A 25,797-nucleotide genomic window follows, 5' to 3' on the forward strand; every position below is an offset into this window, starting at 1 on the left:
ACACACATACACACACACACATACACACATACATACACACACACACCGCCTCACATCACACCCTGAGAGCATAGGTGTACCCAAGCTTGCTTGCATGCTGCAGAGACAGACAGAAAATAAAAACCCAACAATAAACCCACACTGTCAAATGACCGCACCAGCACAAAGTAAACTACAAGCCTGGATATCTTTTTACTGCATAATCACTGTGCTCTTAAGAGGCAAATCAAAGACTTTTCAATACAGTACTAAGCCACGTGTAATTATGAGAGGAAGCTGTCAGAAGACAGAAAAGGGGTAAACAAAACACGAGCAGATAAAGCCGGATTACAGTAAAGTTTAGAACATGACTGTAATGATACTGCTACACTCATTTGTTCAAGCAGCATCTGAGGCTTTGCTGAGCTGTAATAATGTAAAACTGCAGCAAGAGAAAAGCAGGGTTTAAACTCCCGTTGTTTATAATTCAAAAACCCATATATTTCCCTGTGAGTTTTATTCAGTAAAAAACCCAGTTGAGCAGTCACTGGGTAGTTTGAGAAGCTGAGGACTATTGGAGGGTATATATACACACACTACACTGTCAAAAATATTCCAAATAATTGCATCAATACAGTATGAGATTGTTGAACTTCTCACTTCAAAGCATGGTCATTAATATGTTACCATAATAGCATCCTCTCTTTTTAGACCGTAGGACACAAGGATTTGCTTCCATTCAGTGACATGAGTATTAGTGAGGTTGACCACTGAGGTTGGGTGATAAGATGTGGCTCACAATCAGAGTTAAACTTCATCTCGAAGGTGTTGGATGGGGATGAGATCAAGTCAATGTGCAGGCATGTTTACACTAAAGAAAACCATTGTTTTGTGCATTGGGCACTATATACTACACATATTTAAACAGAAAAAGACCTACCCCAAACTGCCACACAGTCAGACAGCCCCCAGACCAAAAGTGCTCTAAAATATGTGACCATAATACAGTGTATGATTAAATGGCTTACTTAACTATACTATCTGTTCTAAGCTTCCAATCAAACAGCTAAAACATACAGTTCAGTGTGTATACACTGGGAAAAGATTTACGTTATGTGAAAGATATAAAAAGATAATAGAAAATATCAATGCAACACCCTGTTCTTAAACAAGAAAGGCTGTTTAGGCTGCTGTCGCTAATTGACATGTATAGCCATATTTCCTGGATTTAATTAATTTACCGGTTTTGTAATGCATACTATATTAATGAAATTTCCCTTCGGTGGAGCAGAAGCGACAACACTAAATTAGTCAAGCTCAAAGTTAGAGCAAACATCTAATTCCCAGGTTGAATCAGAACCCCAAAATTTCCACCTTTTACAATTTTACCCACCGGCAACCAAAAGTTCAATTATGCAACTGCCATTCACGAAACTGCCAACTCATATGCATTTTAAAATAATGCAAGTAATGGGGAACCATGTTAAAAAAAAATCAAGATTTTGTGTTGTGCATTTAATGAGCATGGGCTGTGAGCATAAAGACCATTCCATTAAAGAGTAATGAATTGCATTGCTGGGGTAATCTGGATTGTCCCTGCAGGACTCCAAAGCTTCAAACAATTGCTGAGTTAGAAGAGACATTTTTCTCAAGAACTAGCCGTGCGGAATCCGGCTCCAGGGTTAAGAACAAAATGCACTTGTGTCCCTAGAAATAACCCAAATAATGACCCTTAGTACCAGTATGACAGCCATGTGATCTGTGCTGCAAAAACAAGGTCAGATGTGAACACGTCTGATTTTTTTTTTTTTTTTTTGCCACGCTCACATGACCCGGTGAGGTCTGTTTTTGGTCTGTCCAACTGGGTAGAAATACTGGGTCAGTTCACTTCACTTACTCGCCCCTAACATAAAAAACAGGGCCACCCTAAAAAGGGGCAATGGTCACAGCCTTGCATGATGAGTCATGCTGTTAATTCCAGAGGCCAGGGGGTGGAGTTCCAGCCGGAGGTGAGATGCGAGTGCTGCTACAGTTGCCCGGACTTGAACCTATCAGATATGTGGAGCCAGGGACATATTATTCAGCCTGCAGTTCAGGCATGTCACAGGGGATCACATTTAAATGAGGATATGATACAATACCATGAAACTGTATGCATTGTGAAGGCTGTGTGCAGGGAAGGGAGAGTAGAGAAAACACTGTTGCTGTTTGTGCTGACAAACTGCATTCATGTCTGATGGTTTAGAACAGGGTGGCATCTTGGATTGTAATCAGATGTCCTTTTGCAAATATTGAATGCAATGTTTAATTTGGGCCGAGCTTATAATATCAAAGCAGTCACTGACCTCATTTGGTAAGGGGATGTGGGGTAACAGTTTAATCACTTATTCAAAATGTCATCCTTTGAACAAACATGGAGAAGACACTGACAGTGACAGACCGGGAAAGCACAGCCACGCTTTTTAATATATAATAGTCGGATGATACACGTCACATGGTAAAAGAAAAAAAAATCTTTGACTAAAATGATTCAAAGGTTGCACAGCCAGGGTGATAATTGGAAAATTATTGGATTGGATTGTGCTATATTCAGCCTTGAGTCTTCCTCTTTACATCGTTGTACGCCCCTCTACTTTCACAGGTCAATTAACCTAATGGCAAGGGAGGTCAGGAGTCATTAAGTAATTATATACACATACAAGGTGAAGATCTCTATGGTAGCTCTACCACTTGTGTTTTTATTTTTTTATTTCTCCTGGCGTTTCTTTGTGTGTAATGACAATTGCAGAAACTGGCTGCACTGGGGCTGAAACTTGTTAATATGTTGCATTTTTGTCCACTTTTCACACATTGTATGATGCTAGGTATTACACATGCATCACGGTAAAATAAAACATGTATAACCAATTCCTGTACTGTGGTGCAGATGTGCCTTTGCTCTAATAGCCTTGTGACTGTTATATCTTTCCTAATGTTTTCTGTTGGGGGTATAGTCAGTTTCTACAAACATTACATTACACTGTACTGCAGTCTCTGGTCATTTGGACACATCGGTAATTACCCGTCTATTGAGAATAAAACAAACATCTGCCTGCACAGCAGAAAGCTGCCATCTCTAACATTTCTATATGGGCATGCTGTGCTGTTCTCAGACAGAAAATGTTTCCAGCAACATTACTGGCCAATGTTTGGACAGTTTCAGGGGAGGACTGCCAATCTGCAACATAGCTGAGCCCATCTGTCATCTAGAACAGAATATAGAATAGAATATAACTTTATTGTCCGCCAGGAAGAAACCTGTCTTTGGCTCACCAGACACAAGAAGATACAGAACAACATAAGAAGCAGACAAGCAGTTAGTAAAACACATTGAAAGTATGTGACTTAATGCTCATCAACCACTTTGTTCAGTTAGGAATATTGATGACACTTCGGATGAAGGAATTCTTAAATATAGTATTAGTTGCCAGAATGACTCTATAGTGCATTCTGGATCTGAAAGGCGTCAACTGGCTTAAGAGAGGATGGGAGCTATCTGCAAGAATACTCCTCGCATTCTTCCTCATGCTTTTGAAAAAAGTTGAGTCAAGGGTTTTTGGGGTTTGCCAACTATCTTGCTTGCCATTGACACAGTCCAGAAAGTTTATTCTTAGATCAACATCTTAGATGACCATACCAGGCAGGGAGTCTTAAACTATACAGAGATATTTTAAAGTTGCAAATAATTGAAATTTTAATTGGATGCCATTTTTTCTTTTTTAAATTGCATACGTTGGCAATGAATGTATTGTAAATATGCTGGCATGCATATGAGTGAGTATGAATGGGTGACATTATTTTTTTAATTTTGAGTGAGCAAAGAATTTATACCGAGAAAAACTGTTTTGGTTCTAGTACTCAGTGTGGGGAACAACAGCTCTCTCATTTTGAAGAACCCGCGTAAGAACACTGTGCAAGAGCATCATAATCCTGGGTTTGCCTTTAGCGGCAATATGACGGCTTTAATTAATTTACTCATTCTGATAAAATGTCATTATGTCCTTAGTAGGCAGATTGCCAGCCTAGATTTTGCAGAAAAAATACTTTTTACGCCAACATGTAAAATTGCCATATTTGCAGATGATACTGCATGTCTACAAGGAGCAAGGTCTGTAGATGAGACTGTTATGTCAGCTCTTAGATAAGACAAAGATAGGGAGCTGTCTCCTTCCCCAAGCAGAACCGGCGACAGAGATTATAATTTAATAACACAGAGTCAGGGCGATATAGTGATGGACAAGGCAGTGAGACAAAGTATCCATTCTATAGCTCCCAGGTAAGTAAACAGACAGGTGTGAAAAAGGAAGTCATTCCCTGTTGACAGAGAGCAGTCATGGCAGATAAGCTGAGATGGATAATTGTTCCATCTGACTCAGCATTTAGTGTTTGCTTATTGTAAACCAACAGTAAACAGTAAATCAGCAGGCAGAAGGTAGAAGGAGAATGTATTATATTTCTGTTAGAGCATCAGAGGCAAACTGCCGAGTTGTGATGCCGCCACCATACCTGTGGTAGTAGCGAAAGATAATTCATATCTCCTAGTCATATATCTGCTTAGGATGTTTTTCATTGGAGGGTTGCTGTACAGTTCTCTGTCAAAGGTTTGTCTGGTTGCAGGTATCATCCCCATTTTTTCAGCATATTCTCTTGTCTCTGTTCATTTAGAAAATAGAAAACATGTCATATTCACATGTCCTAGCAGAGTGAAAATGTGCCACCAAGTAGGCCCAACACCCTGATTTAAATGTAATATTAACTGTGAGAGGGAAAGGTCAGACAGTGAAAAACCTAATTAACCATGAAAATAAACGGCAGACCCCAGGGACCGTCTTCAGAATAGTCAACAGTATATTGGTACAAAGTTCATTTGACTGTGTGAGAGTGTATATGATTGTAAGTGCAGTGTCTGATAGCTCTCACACTAATTTCAAGCACAAGAGTTAGGGAAATCTGTTAAGATTATTTATAGGTCATGCTTAAATCATAACGCTTTTTTTTAGTAATTAAACACAAAAGGATTGCATAAAAGACCATAGCCACCTGGCAATAAAAAGGAGATTAACATGTTCTTTTAAAGGGTAAATATATTGTACATGCATATAGAACTTTAGATTTGCTTGACATCACTACGCCTTCAATGTCAAAAAAGTCAAGTTATCAAGAGGAAGTAACTTAAAATACATGAAAAATCTGCTACTTTAAAATTCATATATGCTATGCTTTTTGACATGCGTCATGACAAGTTTCAGATAAAAGCCCTTTTTTATTAATACTCATTAAATGAATGCATGGTTCCTCCCCTCTCCCTATGCTTAGAAGGCGGCTGTATTCTGTCAAGAGGGATGTAATAGTCAGGCAAGGGTCTTTATCTAAGCCATTCATTACCAATGATTAACACTGTCTTTCTCCATGCCTCTCAGGAAACATGGTGAGCAAGGAGGGTGGCAAATGCATGCTCACCAACTCAGAGTCTGACTCGGAGGCAGCACCCTTGCCCTCCACCTCACTGGCACTGGAGGTGAATTATTCCCTGGAAGCCAGTCGACAGGTGAGGAAGAGAAACAAGGCCCTGCAAGTGCGTTTCAAGGATATCTGTGAGGCACAGAACGAGCAAAGGGAGGCCGAGTTGCAGGCAGCGCGGAAAAGTGGCAAGCCAATCTCATACAAAGTAGCGTACCGCAAGTACATGACTGTCCCTGCCCGCAGATCCATCCCAAATGTCACAAGGAGCACAGGTGTGCAGACTTCCCCTGACTTGAAGAAACGCTATCAGACCTTTCCATTTGAGCGCAAGAAAGGCCACACCTTTAAACACGTGGCGGCCGTGGAAACTTATAAAGGTCAGAATAACGGTTTTGTCATGGAAGTAAAGCAGTCCAAGGCTGCGGAGCAGGGTTTAGATGAGGAGGAGGAGGGAGCCTGCAGGGGGAGTGGAGTCCGGAGGACCAGGGCTCTGCTCCATACTAATGAGTGCATTGCCACAGTGGAGCAGCACAGTGCACCTGATGGCCTGTGCTCTGACGCTCTGCTGCTTAGTTGCTCTGCAGACACAGACTGCCTTGCAGACACACAGAGAGGAAGCGGAGCTGGAGCACAGGCAGAGTACCAGCTCTGCAGTGTCCCATCCAAAGCCAGGACAGGTTTACAACACAGGGAGCCCGATACAGACCGCTCGGCCAAGAGGCAGCTGCTCAATCTGGAGGAGGGCTCGTCCCAAACCCTGCCGGACAGGACCTCCAAGGTTACGGGCCCCATTTCCTGGAACTCCCTTACACAGGTGGAGTGTCTGGACAGTCCGTCTGTGCGGAGCAAGCGGAAGAAAGCCCTGCAGCTCAACGGGCTGCAGAGTGAGACGCTACCCCGTTCTAGCAGAGGCTGTACAACGCAGGCACAGTGCCACAGTGGACAGTTATCTGCCCGGCCTCTACGGGGCATGGAGGAGCCTTTGACACCGTGCAGAGGCGGTGAGGCTGGTGGGGCAGCGCCTGACCAAACACAGGAGGCCTGCAAGCAAATAGTGCCTATGAATCAGGACGGGGATGTTAAAGCACAGCTCCAGGCCATGGAAAATCTCATCAGCTCCAGCCAAGAGACCATCAAAGTGCTGCTCGGGGTCATCCAGGAACTGGAGAAGGGGGAGGCCCACAGAGAAGGGTAAGACATCTCACTTATAGCCTGTCTTTTACATTGGAGATAAATAGATTCATATTTTCCCCTTCCAATACCGATTCTAAAATATGTAAAGAATCATGAGGCCAGAGATTACTGTAGCACTAAATACTAAATTGGCTGCCCACTGTGACTAAACAATAGCGGAAACATTGAATTTTCTAACAGCATTGATTATTAAACTGTGGATTGGTCACCTAATGGCTGATACCCAATCTGCTTAAAAATGTCAGTAAGTAAGAGCCCCGTCTTACTGATCCAGTGAATTGGATTGGTGCCTCCCTACATAGCACTGGTGACAAGCTTAAGATGGCAAAAAACAAACGTTAGATATCTTTAAATACTTTTTTAGAAAAGGTCTGGTGTTCACAGGGCAAAGCCAAGAAAACATTAGAAACACAGAGCACATTCATGATTCAGCATGAGCAGGAAGAGTACCCTCTTGATGTGTCACATTATTTCTAGATCTTTGAGACACATTTCTACGTCTGGCAGCTGTGCAGCCGAGCTGTGGCTGATAAACCCAAAGTGTTAAAAAAAGAGAACACAGTTGCATGTAGATGATTTAGCTTTCACCTGGATGTGCCTTGCAGTCCACTGCAGAGGGTCCTTTTGTGATATTTTCTTCCAGATATGATGCAGCTGCTGCAGAACTTATTTATAGACAATTTATCTCACCCAATATGGCCCAGGCGGTCTAATGACCCTTGTAAGAAACACTGCCTCTGTGAATGTGGCCTTTAAATTACATTCGACCCAAGGCTAAGAATTAGCAGATGTGTTTCAGTATTTTTGAATGAAACTGATTCAGCCCCAGAAAAATTTAAATAAACTGTGAGATTTGTATTGGCGGGATTGCAACTTGCATCACCCTGTAGTTTCCTTTAGAATAAATAAGAAGAACGACTGACTACGGGAATTTAATTATCATGATGCTGAAAAAACATATTATAGTTCTAAGGAGGCAATCAAACCATGGCATGACAAGTACTTGCTTAAGCCAAAACTAGAAATGTAACAATTGGCCTTATCCAGCTGCATTCCATGTTTATCTAGTAAGTCTGAGGCCATTGAAAAGCCATTTAATGTCCAATGAATACTGAGTATAAACCAAAGGCTGCAGATAGCATCAAGCCCACTAAAATAGAGGATTGTCTATGAAGGGACGAACCAAACAAAATGGCCAATTTGTTGAGTGAATTGCTGAGGCTCGGCACTCAAATACGTATCTGTTATATGTGAGATATGGAGTGAGAAAATCCTTATAATCAACATCATACCAACCTGGAGTTCAAACCCTGTGGGAATTAACCACACAGACACATCTGTCAAATGTATAGCCACACAACCACAAATGCTTTAGAGTGTATAAAGCAACTCTCAGTAGCAACTTGACTGATTATTCAACAGGGTTTGAGCAAGGAACAGATCTTACAACAGTGTTAGTTTACACCATCTAAAAAAGCAATTGTCCTCCTTCAATCTTGCATTAGGCAGCCTTAATCTCCTTATCACCAAACTCATAAAAAGTGTGTTGGGAAAAAGTAAGCGGACATGTGGTGCAGCATAGGGAGCTATCTTCTCCATTGTCAAACACATCTGGCTTATCAGATGTGTCCAAAGTAGCAGGTGGGAGAGACGATGGAGGGGAGAGAGGAGAGACTTAATTTGTAAATAAAAACTAGTGACTAATGTTTAATGGTGCCATCTGGTCACATCCATGAAGAAAACAATTACATTGTCTTTCCATAGGTTGTTTACAAAAGCCTACATTTAGTTAAAGTCAGTGAGCAATATAAGCCTCTTGTAATCCATCTGAGCCCAATTGCACCTCTAGCGTTTTCTATACAAGCCCAGTCTTTCTCTACATATTTCCATTTTTTTTTTTTAGCCAAGCTAAAATTCTAATGCTGCTTTAGTCACACTGCATTAGCTTCATGCGCCCCTTACATAAATGTCACTGACACAACAAATAGGAGTGCCGAAAGGCTCCATGACTTGCTATAGCGTTGGTGATGTTGTTTTGGACTTTTGGGATGTTTGTTTGGATGATTGATGTGATGTTTTGATTGTTGTTCGATGTTTGATTGGTGAATTTGAATTTTTGTGATGATTTTTTGTGTGGGTTGTTTTGATGATTTTTTGATTTTTTGTTTGTTGATGATGATGATGTTTTGTGGATGATATGTATTGTTGTTTGCTGTGAACGTGAGTGCAATACATTTGATATATAACTGCTTATGTTATATGACATTCATTTTTCATGGAGAAAAGCAACGCTGTGTGCATTCATCACGACGCATGTGTTCATAACATGCTGCTCCGGCACAAATTGAAATTCAATGGCTAATGTGCTGAGAGAAAAAACGCCATCCCCTCCACACACACACACACACACACACACACACCACACACACACAAACACACACCCCACACACACACACACACACAACACACAACACACCACACACACAACACACACACACACACACACACACACACCCCCACACCACACAAAAAGGAAAATCTAAAGAAAAAAAAACTTTGGCACCCTTAATAAAAAATGAGCCATCGTAAAAAGAAGAGAAAAAAAAAAAACAGAACAGTTGAAAAGTTGGAGGAAGCACTGGTCTGTGAAGTGATCTTTATCACTTTAAATTTCCATTTTAAAGGATTTTTTTAATGGTATCCTCAATGTTCCTCAACACAGAAACCAAGAAATCTCAGTCAAGTTTAAATGGTATAGAAACCAGTCAGGGGTGCAAATCTAAACTATTGCAAATTTAGACCACTTCCTCATTGCAATTGAGAACAAACCAACTACAGTACAAATACAACTAACTTAAACTGATGAATGTGAATTTTAGGCTCTGTGATTGGTCGTGTTTAGTTACGGCTTTGTACCTTTCACTTTTGTTCACTGCTCTGGATGTTTTCTAACGTTACTTTTGTGGCCCTTCTCCTGTTATTTTGTACTGATGAGTCACTTAACATCGTCAATACAGAAAATGAATACAACTTCAACCCCGAACACCCAAAACAAATTATCTTGCTGTGCTATTCACCAAGACAGTTATAGGGATAAACCGCTAGAAAGCAAGCATGTAAAAGAAAGCAAGAGAGAGCAACAAGGAAAGGTGAAGCTACATCTCCCTTGGTTACTGTATTATTAGAACTTTATAGATTGTATGAGCAGCTTTTATCAAGGCTGCTGGGGGGAGAAAAGGAGTTTGCCTTATGTCACCACACATCATGCATGCAAGCACACACTCACATATATCCCTCAGGTTCAGCCTTGCCCAGGGCATAAAACTCAGTGTGAAGGGTGTGATGCAGTACATCATTGGTTGCATCCAAGACGTGCCAAAATAAAATCTGCTCTCTTCTTTTCTCTTATCAACTCAGTGTGAGAGAGGGGTGGGGAGAGACAAGAGATGAAGGTAGAAAGAGATCCAGACAGCATGAGGGCAAGAGATACAGCGCATAAGGCTGTGTTGTTCAAAGGCTGTGATCCAGTTGCCCGCATACCCCATTGGCTGCTTATAAGCAGCTCACCTTGCTCAGGTGGAAAGTGAAGACGGCCTTGAACTTTCCCACTACGCTGCACTGTCCACCTCTCTCTAATGGCAAGCCCCTAAATTACAATTAATCCAAGCTGCAAACTTCCCTGTATCACTGTACTCTCTTCTTAGACTCTCCCAATTACCTCATACTGCATCAGCCCTAAATAACAATGTTGATATAAACACGTCTCATAAACCTGTCAGAGCATATAGCACAGAAATGAGAAGATAAGGAGAGGAAATTTATGATGGCGGTTTAATTGTGCCGCACCTTATGGGCAGCAGGACAAGAGTACCTTACAGAGAATTGAAAAATGTCTGTTACACACAATGTGAAAGTAAGCACATTAACCTCAATAAGAAAAGGAATCCAATGGCTTTAGCAATGTTCATTCAAGAAACCTTGATTTAGTGTTTGTACTGAACAGTTATCCTTTCATGACAAAAAATAAATAAATGTTACAATGATTTCTGCCTTGAGCCCAAAACAATGCCGGTAAATGGAATTTCATTTGTGGTGCTTAAAGAATTGAAAACTCAATTTCAACAGCAACTTCTCCCTTCAGAAACAGTATCCTCATTACTGTGGACAATCCACAGACCTCACTGTGAACAGTTTATATTTTCAGTTGACACACTGAGGTCTGCAGATTAACGAGGACATTTTTTTCTGAAAGATGTGTTGCTGCAGTTTTTCACTGCTGTGAGGACCTTAAATTAAATTCCATTGACATCCATTACAATGGGGTATAGGCATTTATATATCACAACCTGGACAAATAAAACCAAAACAACTTGACCTTTCGACATAGAGTGTACTTTCCAAAGTCAGTTCCACGGACTTCATACACGTTAACCAATATAATACTTCAGTCATTGGTAAATTGTGCAGTTGTGTGAGTTGTGCGAGATGAAAAAAAACAGATATTTATCTTTTTAGATAAAACCGATGTTGACAAAGTTTTCCTTTGGAGAAATAATTTGCAGTTGTAAAAAAGGTAATGTAGTGCCATAAATCACAGGATACCGCAATAATATTGTATTGTGACATTAATATTGTGAAAATATTGTATCGTGGTGCTTCTTGTGATTCCCCCCTAGTAGATAACAGGGGTGGGAAAAGGCCTGACAGTTGTACTGGGTTTGCAAGACCGTTTCTGTTGATAAAGCAGTTTAGATCATAACCATAAAAAGCAAAAATTCCTTCTTTTTCATGCCATTGCTGACGTGAGTGCACAGTACTTCCATTGTACTGTATCATCAATTAGAAGGGGAAACTATTGCTGTCAATCAATACACACATTTCCACAAGCTAATCCAATAAGAAAGCCATTGAGCCTTTGAAGCATGTAACCAAGCAGTTCCATTCAGGGCCGTCACCTGCTCTTTAGGTGCCTTGTGCTAAACAGGAATCTATAATGGAAGCTTGGTTCATAACAATATTTTATTTCATAGGCAACTTATAATAAAATGGTTCAAGGACACAGGATATAATATAATTGGATATGGATAGGTTTGAATGTGAATTTGGTGAATCCATTTCACGATGAAATTAAGACTGTATAAAGCCAAAAGGCTGCTGTCCTCCGCAAAACTGTCAAATTGTATGTGCTTAGAGTACCCATCTCATATCCATTTTTTTTTACCAGAAAATGAATGGGTATAAAAAAATATTCATAATTCCATAAGTCTCACTGTGTGTTTTACAACAACATCTAGTACAGAGAGGATTAATCAATGGTGGGATTTCTCCAGTATGAGTAAATAGGAATGATATTAAGAAAAGGTAGAGGAAGGATAGAGTATGTGATATTAGGCTCTGGAAAATTGTGTCTTACACTTTATATACAAAAAACAATCAAGTGAGTAATAAATTATGTAAATCATGTGTTGCAGCCAAGCCTATTATTGTATTATTATTATTTAATCTTGTATTGTTTAATGAGCACATTTGTAATGTAAATGTAAAGTAATGTAACGATCCTGACACAAGTCCTTGTTTAAAAACTGCAGCTCACAAACTCATCCTGTGTCCCACTTTGCCTTATCTGACCTCAAATCAGTCAACCACAGCTACTGGCCGACACTTTGCTCCCATTGCCCTGGCTGCCGGACACAGGCCACTCAGGAGGGTAGCGTGACTCCTTGTCACCCTCATTTACTTGGGTCCTGCTAACGAGGGATGACAAACAAGATGAGAAAGGAAGGTGTTGGGGAGCAGCTTAACAAGTCCTGTAATTACTCATTCACGACTCTTATCTTCCCCGCAGACTCTCCTATCGAACCGGACAGGACACGGCCAACTGTGACACATGCCGGAACAGCGCATGCATTATTTACAGGTTAGTGGCCATTCCTCTTCAAAGACACAATGATCTAAATGTGCCCTGTCCTTTCTCCTTGAGGGAAAGTGAACAGGTAGAAAAGGGATGCTGGAGAATAGGAAGGGGAGGGGAAAGACTAATGTGGATGCTGTTAGTGAGCACATGAGGAGCTGTATGACATTTACACACCACTGTATCCATCAATCTATACATATTTTGTCTGATTCTCCCATTGTCCACACCCCTTCATTTACTGAAGGTTGTGTAGCAAATGTAGGGTTGGCTAGATTTAGAGATAAAAGGGTACAAGGTTGAGAAGCAGAGAGGACACATACAATAGAATGAGTGACCACAGGACCACAAAAGGTGAATTTAATTATCATCCCAGCATCATGAAATATCATCCCTGTGTGCTGTTGCCAACTGAGCCTCAGCGTACTTTCAAATTCAGTTCATTTGATTTGACAACCAGTACAGACGTGAGTCGAAAGTCAGTACCAAAGTACATAGTTCTCTCTCTATGAATGTACAGTATGTGTGTGTGTAAGTAGTATGTGCAAATACTTTGCTGCCTAGGTTTAGTTGTCTAAGTATAATGTCTTTATATGTGTGAAATGATTCTGAGACAAGAAGTTGATTCAGCGATTAGTCGGTTGGCAGAAAATTGATTGGCATCACCTTTGCTAAGTAATTGTTTCATTAGCTTATTAAAAAAAAAGTGACCAGCTTCTCAGATGTGAAGATTTGCTGTTAAATAAATCTCGTTCAGTTTTGAACAGATAGTCCTTTTGGGCTCTCAGAACTTGTGATAAGTATTCATTAACACTTTTTTGACATTTTAAAGATTAAACGCGTCACTGATTAATCAAAAACAGCTAAAAACTGATGTCAGCATGCTAGCATGCTCACAGGGACAATGCTAACATGCTCATGTTAAGCAGGTATAATCCTTACCCAGGTCACCTAGCCCAAAGTTCAGACCTTCCGACAGAGCCTGGCAAGTCTTAACACCGCCGTCTGGCTTGAGCCTTCTTCTTTAATTCACAGTGAGACTGACAGTCTGCAGGCTCCCTTAGGGCCCTTTGCTACCAGTTAAAATTATATGACACAACCTGTATGTGCATTAGATTGCGGATCGGGCTGGATTTTTCTGTCCGAGCCCGGCCCGCGTCCGACAGAGCAGTAACCGAACCCGACCCGAGCCCGACAGGCATTAAGATATTTATGTCCGAGCCCGACCCGAGCCCAACACAGTTAAAATCGCATTTGTTTCTCATACTAATGACACATGTACGTTTGTTTGTGAGGAAAGCCGCTTTTATTAAGCAATTGTAGGAAGGCATTCGGAAATGTCAACAGATGAGCGCATCAATGCACACGGGGCAACAAGCGCCATTACCTACATAATAAGCTGTTTTAAATTCTAAATGTTCAACGCCTTATCGCGCTGATGTGACCAAGCCCGACCCGAACCCGAGCATCCTTTCTAAAAATCTGTCCGAACCCGGCCCGACCCGTCGGGTACCGTCGGTTCCCGTCGGGCTCGGGTCGGGTATCCATCCTCTAATGTGCATATGTGTATGTGTGTCTGGCCGTTTTCCCTTTGATGCTTAGAAAAGGTACGATTTTAACTGTCAAAAAGAAAAGGAAGGGCAAACAAGAGGAGAAAGAAGAGAAGGAGGGTGAGACGTGATCGATAAAACAGTTTTTAGCAGACATTGCCGTTCCACTCAGTCTGAATTTCACCTCTGAAGAGCCATTTACATAATATTCTACCTACTTCTCTCAATAACTGATAAGCCTCTGGCCAAACTTCAATTGGCTCTCAAAAATTAAGGAGCAAGGCACATCTCTGTTCCCTCTGATGTTTGAGCATCCTGTCGCAAAGCGGTGTGTTTCAATTGCGGCAGGACCCCTGCATGGCCGCAGGGTGGACAACAAGAACAGTCACTTTTACAACAATTCATTAACGTCAAGATGAAGTAAGGTGAGCTGATTTATGGCACATGATCTGAAGGGCACCGGAAGAGCACAACATGGCGTGGGGGAATTAAGAGGCAATGGGTTGAGTACTGGGTTAAAGGATGGATGAAAAAGGCCAGACTGCTGAGTTGGGAGTTTGCCTGGTAATTGTAAATTAGTCAGCACCATGGTTAATTGGAAACTCTGTGTGATTTGGCCCTGAGGAAGAGAAGGCCCCGTGCCCTCTGGTCTACCTAGCCTCCATCTTTGCATGGCTGAGTAAAGGCCAACTGTGCTTGCCCTGCTGTGCCAGCCTCTGCAGAGCGGAAACTGCATTGTGATATTGCGTCTAAATTCACAAAATATAAGTAATTCCATTCCTTTTTGTCAAGATATTCTTGGCAGCTCAGAGTGTCCCTATACTCATCACTGGTGCGTTGGGAAAGGTGTTCCATTTATACAATGCCATGACCTGAATTCCCAATGAGGGTTTGAAATATGCAAAATGCAGGTTGCAATAAAAGCTGTGATTAAGTGTGCCCATTTGAATATGAGCCAACTATATATATTGAACGTGTCAGTGAGTTGTCCAACACATCAGTCTTATCTAGATTTTTTTGACCTGTGGTTGAATATCCCCAGAAAGAAACTGATTTATATTTATTTTATTATATAATAATATAAAAAGTGTCACAGAGGACGTCAGGTCAGAGTTGTCCCTTGACTTGGTTGGTGCTAAAACATGCACACACAATGACAACTGTCTTCAAACAGGCGCTATAATAACATCAAAACTCAACATTTGGTTTCTTAGATGGGTCACAATCAATTGAAATTCTTCATCTGTGGAGTAAGTGCAGAAAACAGAAACTCAATACAACATAGAAAGCACGTTTTTGATAAAACTGTGCCGGTGCCTGGCAAGGTTTCAACTTCTTAAAAGGGCAGAAATTTCTAAGTGAGATGTTTGAAATCTGTTAAATTGACCCGAGTTCTCCTTTAAGAGACTCACTTGGCATGGTAAACTGTGTTGATTGGACACAGAATCAAATATAGCAGTTGTATTCACACAGGCAGAAGGATTAAATGGCAATCTAATTACTTAGATCTCCATGAAAACAACCTCTCTGGAGGTGGAGAAACACAGGATAGGAGGATGGGAAGCAGAGCTATGAAGGAACACACATTGTACGTGGGAAGAATAGTTGTCTATATAATTTTATGTGAGTATGTTCCTGTCTTTGTGCCATGGCCTAAGCCCTAACTCTTGTGTTTATGATGTAGCTGGTCTCATGACCGGAATAAGCATATGAGTACATACATCATGTTAACGCAGCCCAGTAAGGAGCCAGCCATGCACTCTTCAGCATGATCAATTTGTCCAAGGGTATTTAGCATCATCTCAAGGCCCATCCTTAGCATAACAACAGCAACAGATCAATACTGTTCTAAGGCCTATATGAGCATGGACTTCAAAACAGAATACATAAGCTGCTGTAGTCTCATACTGAACCATCTTAAACGCAGTCAGTCTTTATTTTATCCACCCTCAGTAACTTTCCCTCACCTTCTCCAAAATAAGTTGTCTGTTCCTAACAGCTTAAAGTGCGTATTCAAATGAACCCGGGGTTTCAATGCAATGTGTATGATATTGAAACAGAACGAGTGAGAAGGGGATGAAGAGATAATTGCAAATCATTTCGTCTTGCCAGGTGATGTAATATCTGTTACTGAGAAAGGTGGCAAAGAATGGGGAAAAAAGATAAGACGTCAGAGAGACAAACACAGGGAGAGGCTGGATGGAAAGAAAATGAGACAGACAGGATGGTGCCAAAAAGCTGGGGATTTGAAATGCATTCCACTTATTTCAAAACCACAGGCGTTAAGTCGTGATGTGTCTTGATGCAGAAACCCTGTAATCTCATTTTCCTCACATTGCATTTAAATGGGCTAATGTGCTGATTAAATAGGGAGATGGATTTAAAAATTTGTATGATTAAGGAACGTGATTGGGGAGATCCCTACTACCGGGTATGACTGTTCACAATGGACTTTAGTTATTTCACATCAGTCCAATTTTGTTATGAGCTTGCAAGTCTTGCAATTAATTTACCAACAGCTGATCATTAAACTCCCTTTCTGACTGTAAAACATTCTTTGAATAAAACTGTGCAGTGCAAAGAATCCAACATTTAAGAAAGGAATGAGTATTTAAAATTAAGAACAAATATATAATCTATTGTGCAAAGCTATGAAAATCAATTTAGCATTGCTAAAGGCTGAAAAACTGATTACATTATAACATATACGGAGAAGCAAGGCTGTCCTGCCGCACAACTCTGCTCGGGGAAGATATCTCTTTTTGTGCAAGCATAATGATGTTTTCCAACATGGTGGCAAGAGGGTTACCATAGCTACAAAAGTGATCCTCGGTAGGACAGACAGTGTGAAGGGACAGTGAGGACAGTCAGGGAGGGAACATTCACACTCTGAGAAGATAAGGCAACAAAACTGAAAGCAGGGTGAGAATGTGAAACAGGGTGGCTCAGAGAGGACGAAGGTAAGGGCGAGAGATAAAGACTCACAGATGTATAAAGTGGGGTAAAGGTGAGAGGTGTATGTCGATGAATGAGTTGAGTTTCTTTTTTCCCCTGTTTGTACAGTATATTCACTTTTTAAAGAGAAGGAACATGACAGGAAATGAGTGGGAGTGAGGGAGAGAGAGACAATTCAAGAATCAGGATCAGTGGGAAACAGAGGTTAAAGACTGACAATGTCCAAAGTGCCTTCTTCAATTTGTTCTGATCCAACAACTCACCCAGGGGAGCTGCAGGTAGGGGACAGGAAAATGCCAACAAAATTCACTTTCCGCTAAAAATCTAAATGTGGAGCAACGTAGCAGGGCCTGTGGCAGTTTCCTAAGGAGATGTTGATAACTGGGCGAGAGTCTAATACATTTTTATTAAAAGGAGTATGCCTCAAAGATGAGAAGATTATCTTTGACTTCTTTTATTTGTATGAAGTTAAGCAGATTTTTTTTCTTCTTTCTTCACATTTCGTTCACATTTTCTGGCTATACTATTCCTAATCCACTAAGGCCACTTTACCTCTTGATCACCTAGCAGATTGAAAGCTGTGTTTTTGATACGAGTAGCAAATTAAATTGAAAAGGAAATTTAGCTGCTCCGCCCAAGATAAAACGAACAGTTACCAGGACCACTGTGTTCATAGCATCATGAATCAACAGTTTGTTCAAATATGTACAATGAGGATCTTTGCAAGAGTGTGTTTAAGGATTTGGTCAGAATACAATACAGCTGGAGCCTTATTAAGTCTCAAAGTTACAGGTACCATCTGGCATCAAGTGGAATTAGTGGTGTTAACAATGTGTAAACATGAGTCAGGTAAACATGTTAGGCATATGAGCTCAAATGGAAGTGTAAACTTTTATTTTTTGAAAATCATGTCATCACAATTGTGTTTGACTGTATAGTGTAGCACAGGATCTGAGAAGAAACGTGGCAGAGAGGGAGGGATTGACACGCAACAAAAGTACACAAAAGCACTCACCAGTGTTCAACCTGGCGACGTTCACAATGTTGTTTGAACAGTCAATTCAAGACTGCTCTCACAGGTTAAACCCTGGTCATTTTAGTCAAGATCTGGCTCAACAGCTACATAATTGTACCAGCCGTGTTTATTTTCTTAACCGTGATGGTGATATTTCTTAATCTTAAACAAGTACTATTTCATATGTGAAAAAAGTAGTTTAAAGGCTCTTTCTTTACCTAAAAGACTACCTTGATGTAACACTTGATGTAATACTTTTAAGCAGGAGTTAAAAAAGAGTTACATTTAAGGTTAGAAAGGGATGCAGGTGAACACAAATATATCCTGCAAGGTTAATAAGTAAGAAGTCTTTATCCACTCTTTTTGGCCAGATGTCTGGTACCTTCCGCTTTCTTTGTGTTGGAATTTTAAACTCTAGGTAATTTAATAAGACTATTAGTTCTCAGATCTCTCTGCAGGGTAATCGAGACAGTTAGCTAGACTATCTAGTTAAAACAAAACTAAACAAGTTCCTTTCATAGGCTATTTTGCAGCGGTGATTAGCGCCGCCCATGACGATTGTGATTAGTTTAAAGAAACGCCAATAAACCAAAACACGCTTTTCTCCCATTACGGAATTCTGTGTGAACTAGCCAGACCTGCTCACGCAGCGCTGTGGAGGAAGGTCTGGCAAATCGAGACTAATTAGTAAGTAATGGGTAAGATAGACAAGTAATTCTAAAATAATTCTAAAGTAACTGTATAGTGTACAGTTAATCCTACATAAGCACATGCAACTGCACTGATAATGTACTGTATACCCCCAGTGCATAGTTTGAAAATACATCTACTGTTGTACCAATAAAGTAGTTTTTAAATCTTTCAAGTTAAATGGCATTGTCCATGGGGGGCAATAACCTCAAGCCATGGATGCATAACAACAACTCAGCAGTATTAGGCATACACTGAAGAGCAGGGGAAATCCTTTCAGAGTTATAGTGTGTGTGTGTGTGTGTGTGTGTGTGTGTGTGTGTGTGTGTGTGTGTGTGTGTGTGTGTGTGTGTGTGTGTGTGTGTGTGTGTGTGTGTTTCCTGCTTAGCAAATCCGCAAAGATAACAGCAATGCACCAAGGTACAAACACGCCTGGCTTTTAAAAGGTAATGGGAGATGACACTCTGATTGGTTTATTGCATGTTACGCCCAAAACACAACTATGAATTAATGAAGACACTAAGTACAACCTTTCTGAACCATGCGCCAGGCGCATTGACTCTTTTTTCTGCAGTTAAACAAGCCTGGCCAGGCACTTCACAGTGTGCGCTTAGATTGTTAAAATAGGCCGCCGAGTTCTGTTTCGCTGTGCATTTGCACAGTCTTAATTTAAGTTTTTTTTTAAAGAAAAAGTAGAAGGCAAAATGAAATACTGTGTACACTTTTTTTTACCTACAGTGTGACACCACCACTCATTAAAAAACACATTGATCTCTCAATGATCACAGAATCCTTTGATGCTGTGTTACTATGGTTATTCGAGCTGCAAGAGCCTGTTAATTTTGTAGCCCATGAATTACGTTTAATATGTGATCTTGAGTATGACTTCAGAAGGCATCATGAAATTATTATACATCATGACGCTGAGGGCTGTGTTCACACATGTAGTTCAGTTCCCTCGGGCCTGACCAAAGGAAAAAAAATAACTGGTGCTTCTACAGAACATTGAGAGACAAATGAAATCAACAGTAAGAAAGCATCAACAAAAGGAATCAGTAAATGTAAAATAGTGTAAAGATAAAAAAACAGGATACATTATAAAAAGGTCAGATAAGCACATGTTTAAAGTGGAAGGATTTTAGGAATGTTTTAATGCCAATTCTGACCGCAACAGTTCAATAACCATGAGAGAAGGTGAAGGGCTAGGCGGTCTCAATTAAACTATGAAACGAGAAATCTTAAAGTCCATTCTAAAATTTGATTGGAGGCCAGTGCAGGGTAAAAAAAAGGGGTTACATGGTCTATTTTCCATGTAAATGGCTGCTGAATTTTTGACAAATTGTATGCTAAAATGAACTTAAATAGGTTGACTAAATAGAGCTACAGTCAAAGAAAACATGTCACTTTGTAGATGAAACTGAGCTGACTGAGACAACTCAGGACAAATGTATATGGTTAATGGTCAAAAGGAATTATCAGCCAATCAATACAGTCATTACGTGTGCAGGGCTAAACATTTGCCTTAATGTCAGCAAGGTTTCTCCGAACAAACCAAACTGTATTGCAAAGGATTCATTGTTGCCTTCTAGTTGTAGTCTATTTCTGGTTGGAATGCATTTATAAATATTGGTTCACAAATTACAAGATGTGGAAATATGCGGTCATTGGTCAGTTTCAGTGACCTATGGTGCATGACCAGCACTACATGAACTCTTCGTGTCAGGCTGGAAGTGAACAAAGCCTAATTTATTGATACACAAACGCGACTGTTTCCACATGTGGTCAAACTTTCATGCAAACACATAAACTAACAGACTTCACACAAAGTGAAGGGGATTTATAACAATTGAATTAACAGCCTGCGATTTATTGCTAATGCTGCAGTGTTCTTGGCCCCGTGTAAAAGCCTGAGTCAAACAAATGCAAAGTGCTGAGTGTCTCTGGTTCAGCACCAAACATTCACTTGAGTCACTGTCAGACACCCTTCTTACATCAAGCATCAACACACATAAGAAAGACTGAGGTACTTTGATGTGACACCATATTTGAAATTGCCACACCTTCAAATCCTCATGTGTATGGTCTGGAAATTATTTTTTGGCTAGGCTTTGAGATGCAGCCAGAATAATCTGCACCTACAGCTCACTTGTAGTGTACTTTTAATCATAACCAATATCCAATACTTTGTGATGAAATTCTATTCAATGCAGATTGTATGCAGTCATTCTTTAAAAATCTCTTTGAAAAGCAGCAACAGACATTCATTGCATTTGCCTTGTATTTCAATCAGATCCAAGCTCACCTCGCCACTCTCACAATGGTAAACGTCAAAGAGCCAAGCCAAGCAAACTGCAGTATTCATGAAGTGGATCCAGCTGCCATTATGCAAGTCTCTCGCTTAGAGTCCCCACCAGCCAGACTCAGGCTAGTGGCTGAAGGGAGGTTTAGCAGATTAAAGTCCCTCTACACTTACCCCAGCCAAGGCTGTAATCTGAGTTTCACTTAGCAGTACCTAGTAGTCAGATGTGCGCGGGTGTGGGATTACAATGATGGCTGGTCCAGATAAATCCCCTAGCACCCTGAGGAAACTTGGAGTACAACTAAAAGGAAAAGACTGTTTGTGTACAAAATCCCACATAGTAATTCCTTCTGCATCCCCATTACCTTTAGCTGACGTTGTAATATTGTGCAGGGATCAAAGCAACACGATATAAACTAAAATCCTAAAAGGCTTACATCAATACCCAGGCTCTGATCTCAGTTTTAGAAAAGCAAATGATCTTTGGTTCAACACCCTCTCCAGTGACCCAGCACTCTTCCCTGTGAAAAATACTAATGGGCTTCCCTCTCGCTTTCTAAATCTCTGTAAGAATGCAAATAACAAAAACAGCAGCCGCCAATGTTGGGAAACCAGATGCTATCAAATACAATCTGAATTAGGAGATTTTACTGGGAAATAAGACTGGAGTAAGCAAGAAATGTAGGATGCTGTGATAGATGCCTGTGCAGGGGTCAATGACAAAAGGCCAAAATTTAAATACTTAATAGTTAGAGAGGGATTGTGGCTGTCAAAACATTTCAAGATTAAAAGAAGCGTGAAGGGGAAAGAAACCACAGTGGTTTTATTGTTGATGTGGGAGGAATATACATGGTAAATTCAGATTAAAGCAAGTATTGCCGCACTGGCTTGTTTGTATTTCTTTAAACCAATCACAATCCTCCTAGATGGCGCTGACCCCCAATAGCAGCAATAGCGAGAGGTGAGGAACATCTGATGTCAGGCTTTGCCCAGCAATGTACATCTGTTGAGCCCGACTACATGTAAATGACAGGGATTATTGTAGCATTGTGGGCTTTAATGTGACTCATAAGAAGACAGTGTTCCGGTTGCATAAACCGCAACAAGCAGCAACAGTAAATGAATACAGCAAGCAGTAATATAAATGAGAAAACAGAGAGGCTTTCCTCTAAAGTACAATAGAAATATATAATATCCTATACATAGCATGTATTGTAATAGCATTTGGATGAGGTGGTGTTAATACAGCTGTTAGCTAGTGTTTGAGCTGATTGTGCGTCTCTGTTTTTTGCTGCAGTGTGGAGCTTGACTTCAAGCAGCAGGAAGACAAGCTGCAGCCGCTGATGATGAGGCTTTGTCCTACGGAGGATGGCCACTTTGCCTCCCTGCCTTACCCCCAGGAGGCCTTCACATCCACCCCAAAACGCAAGTCCAAAGCGGACTCCAAGAAGCATGCTCGCTGGAAACTTTGGTTCCTGTGAAAACACAGAGGACCGCCTCCCCACTACTGATGCACAGGATGTATGTTTCCGGATGGTCATCCATTTTTGTTCGGTTTATCCATCATCTTCTGTTTAATCACATCTCCCTGGCTTTTTGCAGACCTAGTAATCAGTATTAATGGAGAGATCCACCACTGGATACTGATCCCCTTTTCAGAGATGACAGGATGTGTAATGGGACACACATGTGGATTCCATGGAAAATTCAAAATGTCATGCTTACCAAAAATGGAATCAGAGTTATTTTTCAACTAATTTCTTCAAACAGGGTGTGAAATTACAGCAGGGCAACACATTTGGAGATCAGCAAGGTGAGAAGATGAATTTGATATCCCTCTGTCTATTTGCATATATTTTTCTAGCTGACGTCAACGGAGGCATATTCTATGATAATGGTTCAGTGATCGTCACCTTTCTATTCACCAGTTGGGACTTTGTCTTTCTTCCCAGCCTCCAGGAGAGGTTGGCAATTCAACCACAATGCTCTGAGGTCTACATCAACAGCATATCACCGTACTGCAAAGCACAATTACCACTGTTCAGGATACATTTTCTCCAGAGGAATTAAAAAGAACTATTTTGAGTATTAACTCACATGTAGATCACCTACTGACCATGACTGATTGAAGACGCTCAAAACATCTAAAGAAGAGACTAAAGGGACAAAGAAGTCAGAGGTGTTTATTGGAGTTCTATGATCAACTTTCTATCCATCTCTAAAATGTCTCCTTGAATCATCTGACTTTGAAGTAAAGAATGAATAAATAACACTTATTTTCTTAATAACATTTGCAAAGTTAGATGTCAATGTAATTTTTTCTATCTAAATATATATCTATATACATTCACTTTAAGGTTTAGTGGGAAATATTCATTTGAGCTGCAGTGATGGGGGCTGTGCATTTAAAAAACTACAGTGCATAGGAACATTTCTGATACTTAATTCCTCTTTATACAATAAACTTAGTTCTTACTAACCTCACAGTGCACATGGTCATTGAAGTCCAATACCCTAAAGTAAGTCTAGGCAATCAAACTTCATCAGTATAAAAGTATAGAGAGTTCTGGCTCTCTATACTTAGAAAACTAAGTTTAAAGATACTTTATTGTTTCAGTCACGAAACCAAGTATAATACATAATTGTTGGTTCTTAGCACATGTGAGCGGTAACAGAAGATAGCTGTGATTGTATTGCTGCAGTATCCTGCATCAGCTACTTAATTAGCTACTGAAACCAAGCCAGAAAGTCTGAATGTGCAACTTCTGATCACAACCAGGGCTTCTACAGTGCAGGGTGGCAGGCGTGTAGCCTTGCATGCTTTTTACAACAATCGGATTTTGCAGGATATTTTCTAGCTTTTAAAGAAACATTTTTAAAGAGAATTACAAAAAAAAAGTTAGATTTTGTTTTTCCCTCACCCTTTGTTTTATAACCAACTCGTGCTCATCGCTTTCCATCTATTCAACTGTAAAGTAAAATCTCACGTAGTTCTTGTACAGCCAAAATAATATTTGCATTTACTATATATAAATATATAGTATAGCATTAAATAGGGCTGATACTATTTTAATGAGTGGGAAAGCAGCCAAAATCTAAAAGAAAACATTACGTTAACAGCGCCTGAAGAGGCATGAAACAGAAGTCACTCTGAAAAAAGCACTGCCGCAAAAGACAAGAAATGCGCCAAAGTGGTTTCAAGGTCATAAAAGAAGCATCTTTATCTACTGTCAAAACAATAACTTGCAAACGACGAGACATCACTGGTTTGACCTTCACAAGCTCTAACATGCTGCTTCCTGTTGGCTACGTGACTCACACCTCCACTCTTGTACATGCAGAGTAGGTTTCTTTCCGTAGTTGCTGTAGCATCAAGAGAGAAATAGTTGTTTATCTGTACCTTAATGAAGTGCCATTGATTTAATATGTGCAATACTGTGTATTTTATACTGTTATTTTTTGTTTTTAAAATAAGAAAATATGAAAAATAAAAACAGACATCTACAGTGCTCTCAAAGTCTAGAGAAGACTGATTATCATTTGCGTAGCATAGTGAGCTGCATAGTAGGTTGCTACTTTCATCAAGGCAAATACCAGTTAAAGGGTTGGCTCACCCAAAATATATATTTTCTCAGGTATCCCTGATGGCATCGAGCAGTTACTATTATTTTTCTTTTTAATTACTATTTGTTAAGGATTTGTGAGGTCTGAATGATCAAGTTTCAGTTAAGAGATGCTTGCTTTTGATATTTATAAATGTAATTATTTTTAATGCTGTGAGCACCACAAGTGAAATGTTATTCACCTCAAATTGCAATTTTGTCTTGGCAGAAATCTCAAGAGAAAAATATCTCAACATTTGGGCAAACAAAACTAAAACTATATGCAATCATAAACACTACTATGTGAGGAAATATGTTATTTTGTGAACCAACCCTGCAATTAAGGATTTCACTTAGGCTTAGTTTGAAAATTTTGTATGTGATGAAAAATGGTAAATAAGGCTGAAAATGCACCTAAAATCAGGCCTGCATCTCTTTGATGTAGTGAGGCGGCACAACACGAGAGCAGAATAAAACAGAGGGATAAGCAGCAAAGGGCTTCTGGTGCACACAGTCAACCTGCCTTAAACAATGTGTGCGTACATGCAACTGTCTGATGTTGCCGCAGACCAGCAATGATGTGAAACCATGAGGTAAACTGGGGACAAAGCTCTGAGTACATGCCCCAGAGATCGAAGTCACCCTCACAAGGATGCATGAAGCTGCAAGAACCAATGTTGCTCAAAGGCAACACTGCTGCTGCTGCCCCCAGGTAGATGTTTACAGCAGAGTGCTAAGGGTACAAAGAGGACAACCAGTGCAGCTTCACGTCTCTTCACATTCTTACACCTTTTAACCACAGTCCTCTGTGGTTTCAAGGTGGTGAGAATCCCCATGTGTGTCCCTGTGGTTTCCACGCAGCGTTGACAGAGAGCACACATGTGACATGAGTTGTTGCAGGGTCAATAATAATAGCAGGACGCTCAGTCAAAGTTTCAGCACAGGAGAGGGGAGGTGCAGCGAGTGAGTGATAAGTGCACATTTGAGGCATTATGATGCAGTGCCATATCTCACTATGCTTCTTTTCTGTAAGAGCTCTGCAGCAGTCTGGCCAGCAGGAGAGAGAGACGGATATGGAGAGAAGACAGAGAGAGAGAGAG

The 25,797-nt window shown here is 40.4% G+C and overlaps 2 protein-coding genes across 6 annotated transcripts in view; one reads left to right on the forward strand and one right to left on the reverse strand.

The window, feature by feature from the left end:
- Positions 1-24,600, forward strand: part of insyn2a (inhibitory synaptic factor 2A) — a 30,684-nt gene extending 6,084 nt beyond the window's left edge. Inside the window, exons 2-5 of one of the 2 annotated variants that reach the window (XR_004327165.1) lie at positions 5,439-6,672; positions 12,521-12,592; positions 22,393-22,908; positions 23,048-24,600. Coding sequence is in view for 1 of the 2 variants with exons in the window: in XM_032501817.1 (XP_032357708.1) it covers positions 5,444-6,672; positions 12,521-12,592; positions 22,393-22,576 (1,485 nt within the window). In the remaining variant the exon portion in view is untranslated. Of the gene's footprint in view, positions 1-5,438; positions 6,673-12,520; positions 12,593-22,392 lie in introns of both variants that reach the window. The other variant, XM_032501817.1, reaches the window with a different exon arrangement.
- Positions 1-25,797, reverse strand: part of dock1 (dedicator of cytokinesis 1) — a 172,353-nt gene that overhangs the window by 74,303 nt on the left and 72,253 nt on the right. The window lies entirely within an intron of this gene.

The sequence above is a fragment of the Etheostoma spectabile genome, chromosome 21 (assembly GCF_008692095.1).
Source record: "Etheostoma spectabile isolate EspeVRDwgs_2016 chromosome 21, UIUC_Espe_1.0, whole genome shotgun sequence".
In the NCBI taxonomy this organism is placed as follows: Eukaryota; Metazoa; Chordata; class Actinopteri; order Perciformes; family Percidae; genus Etheostoma; species Etheostoma spectabile.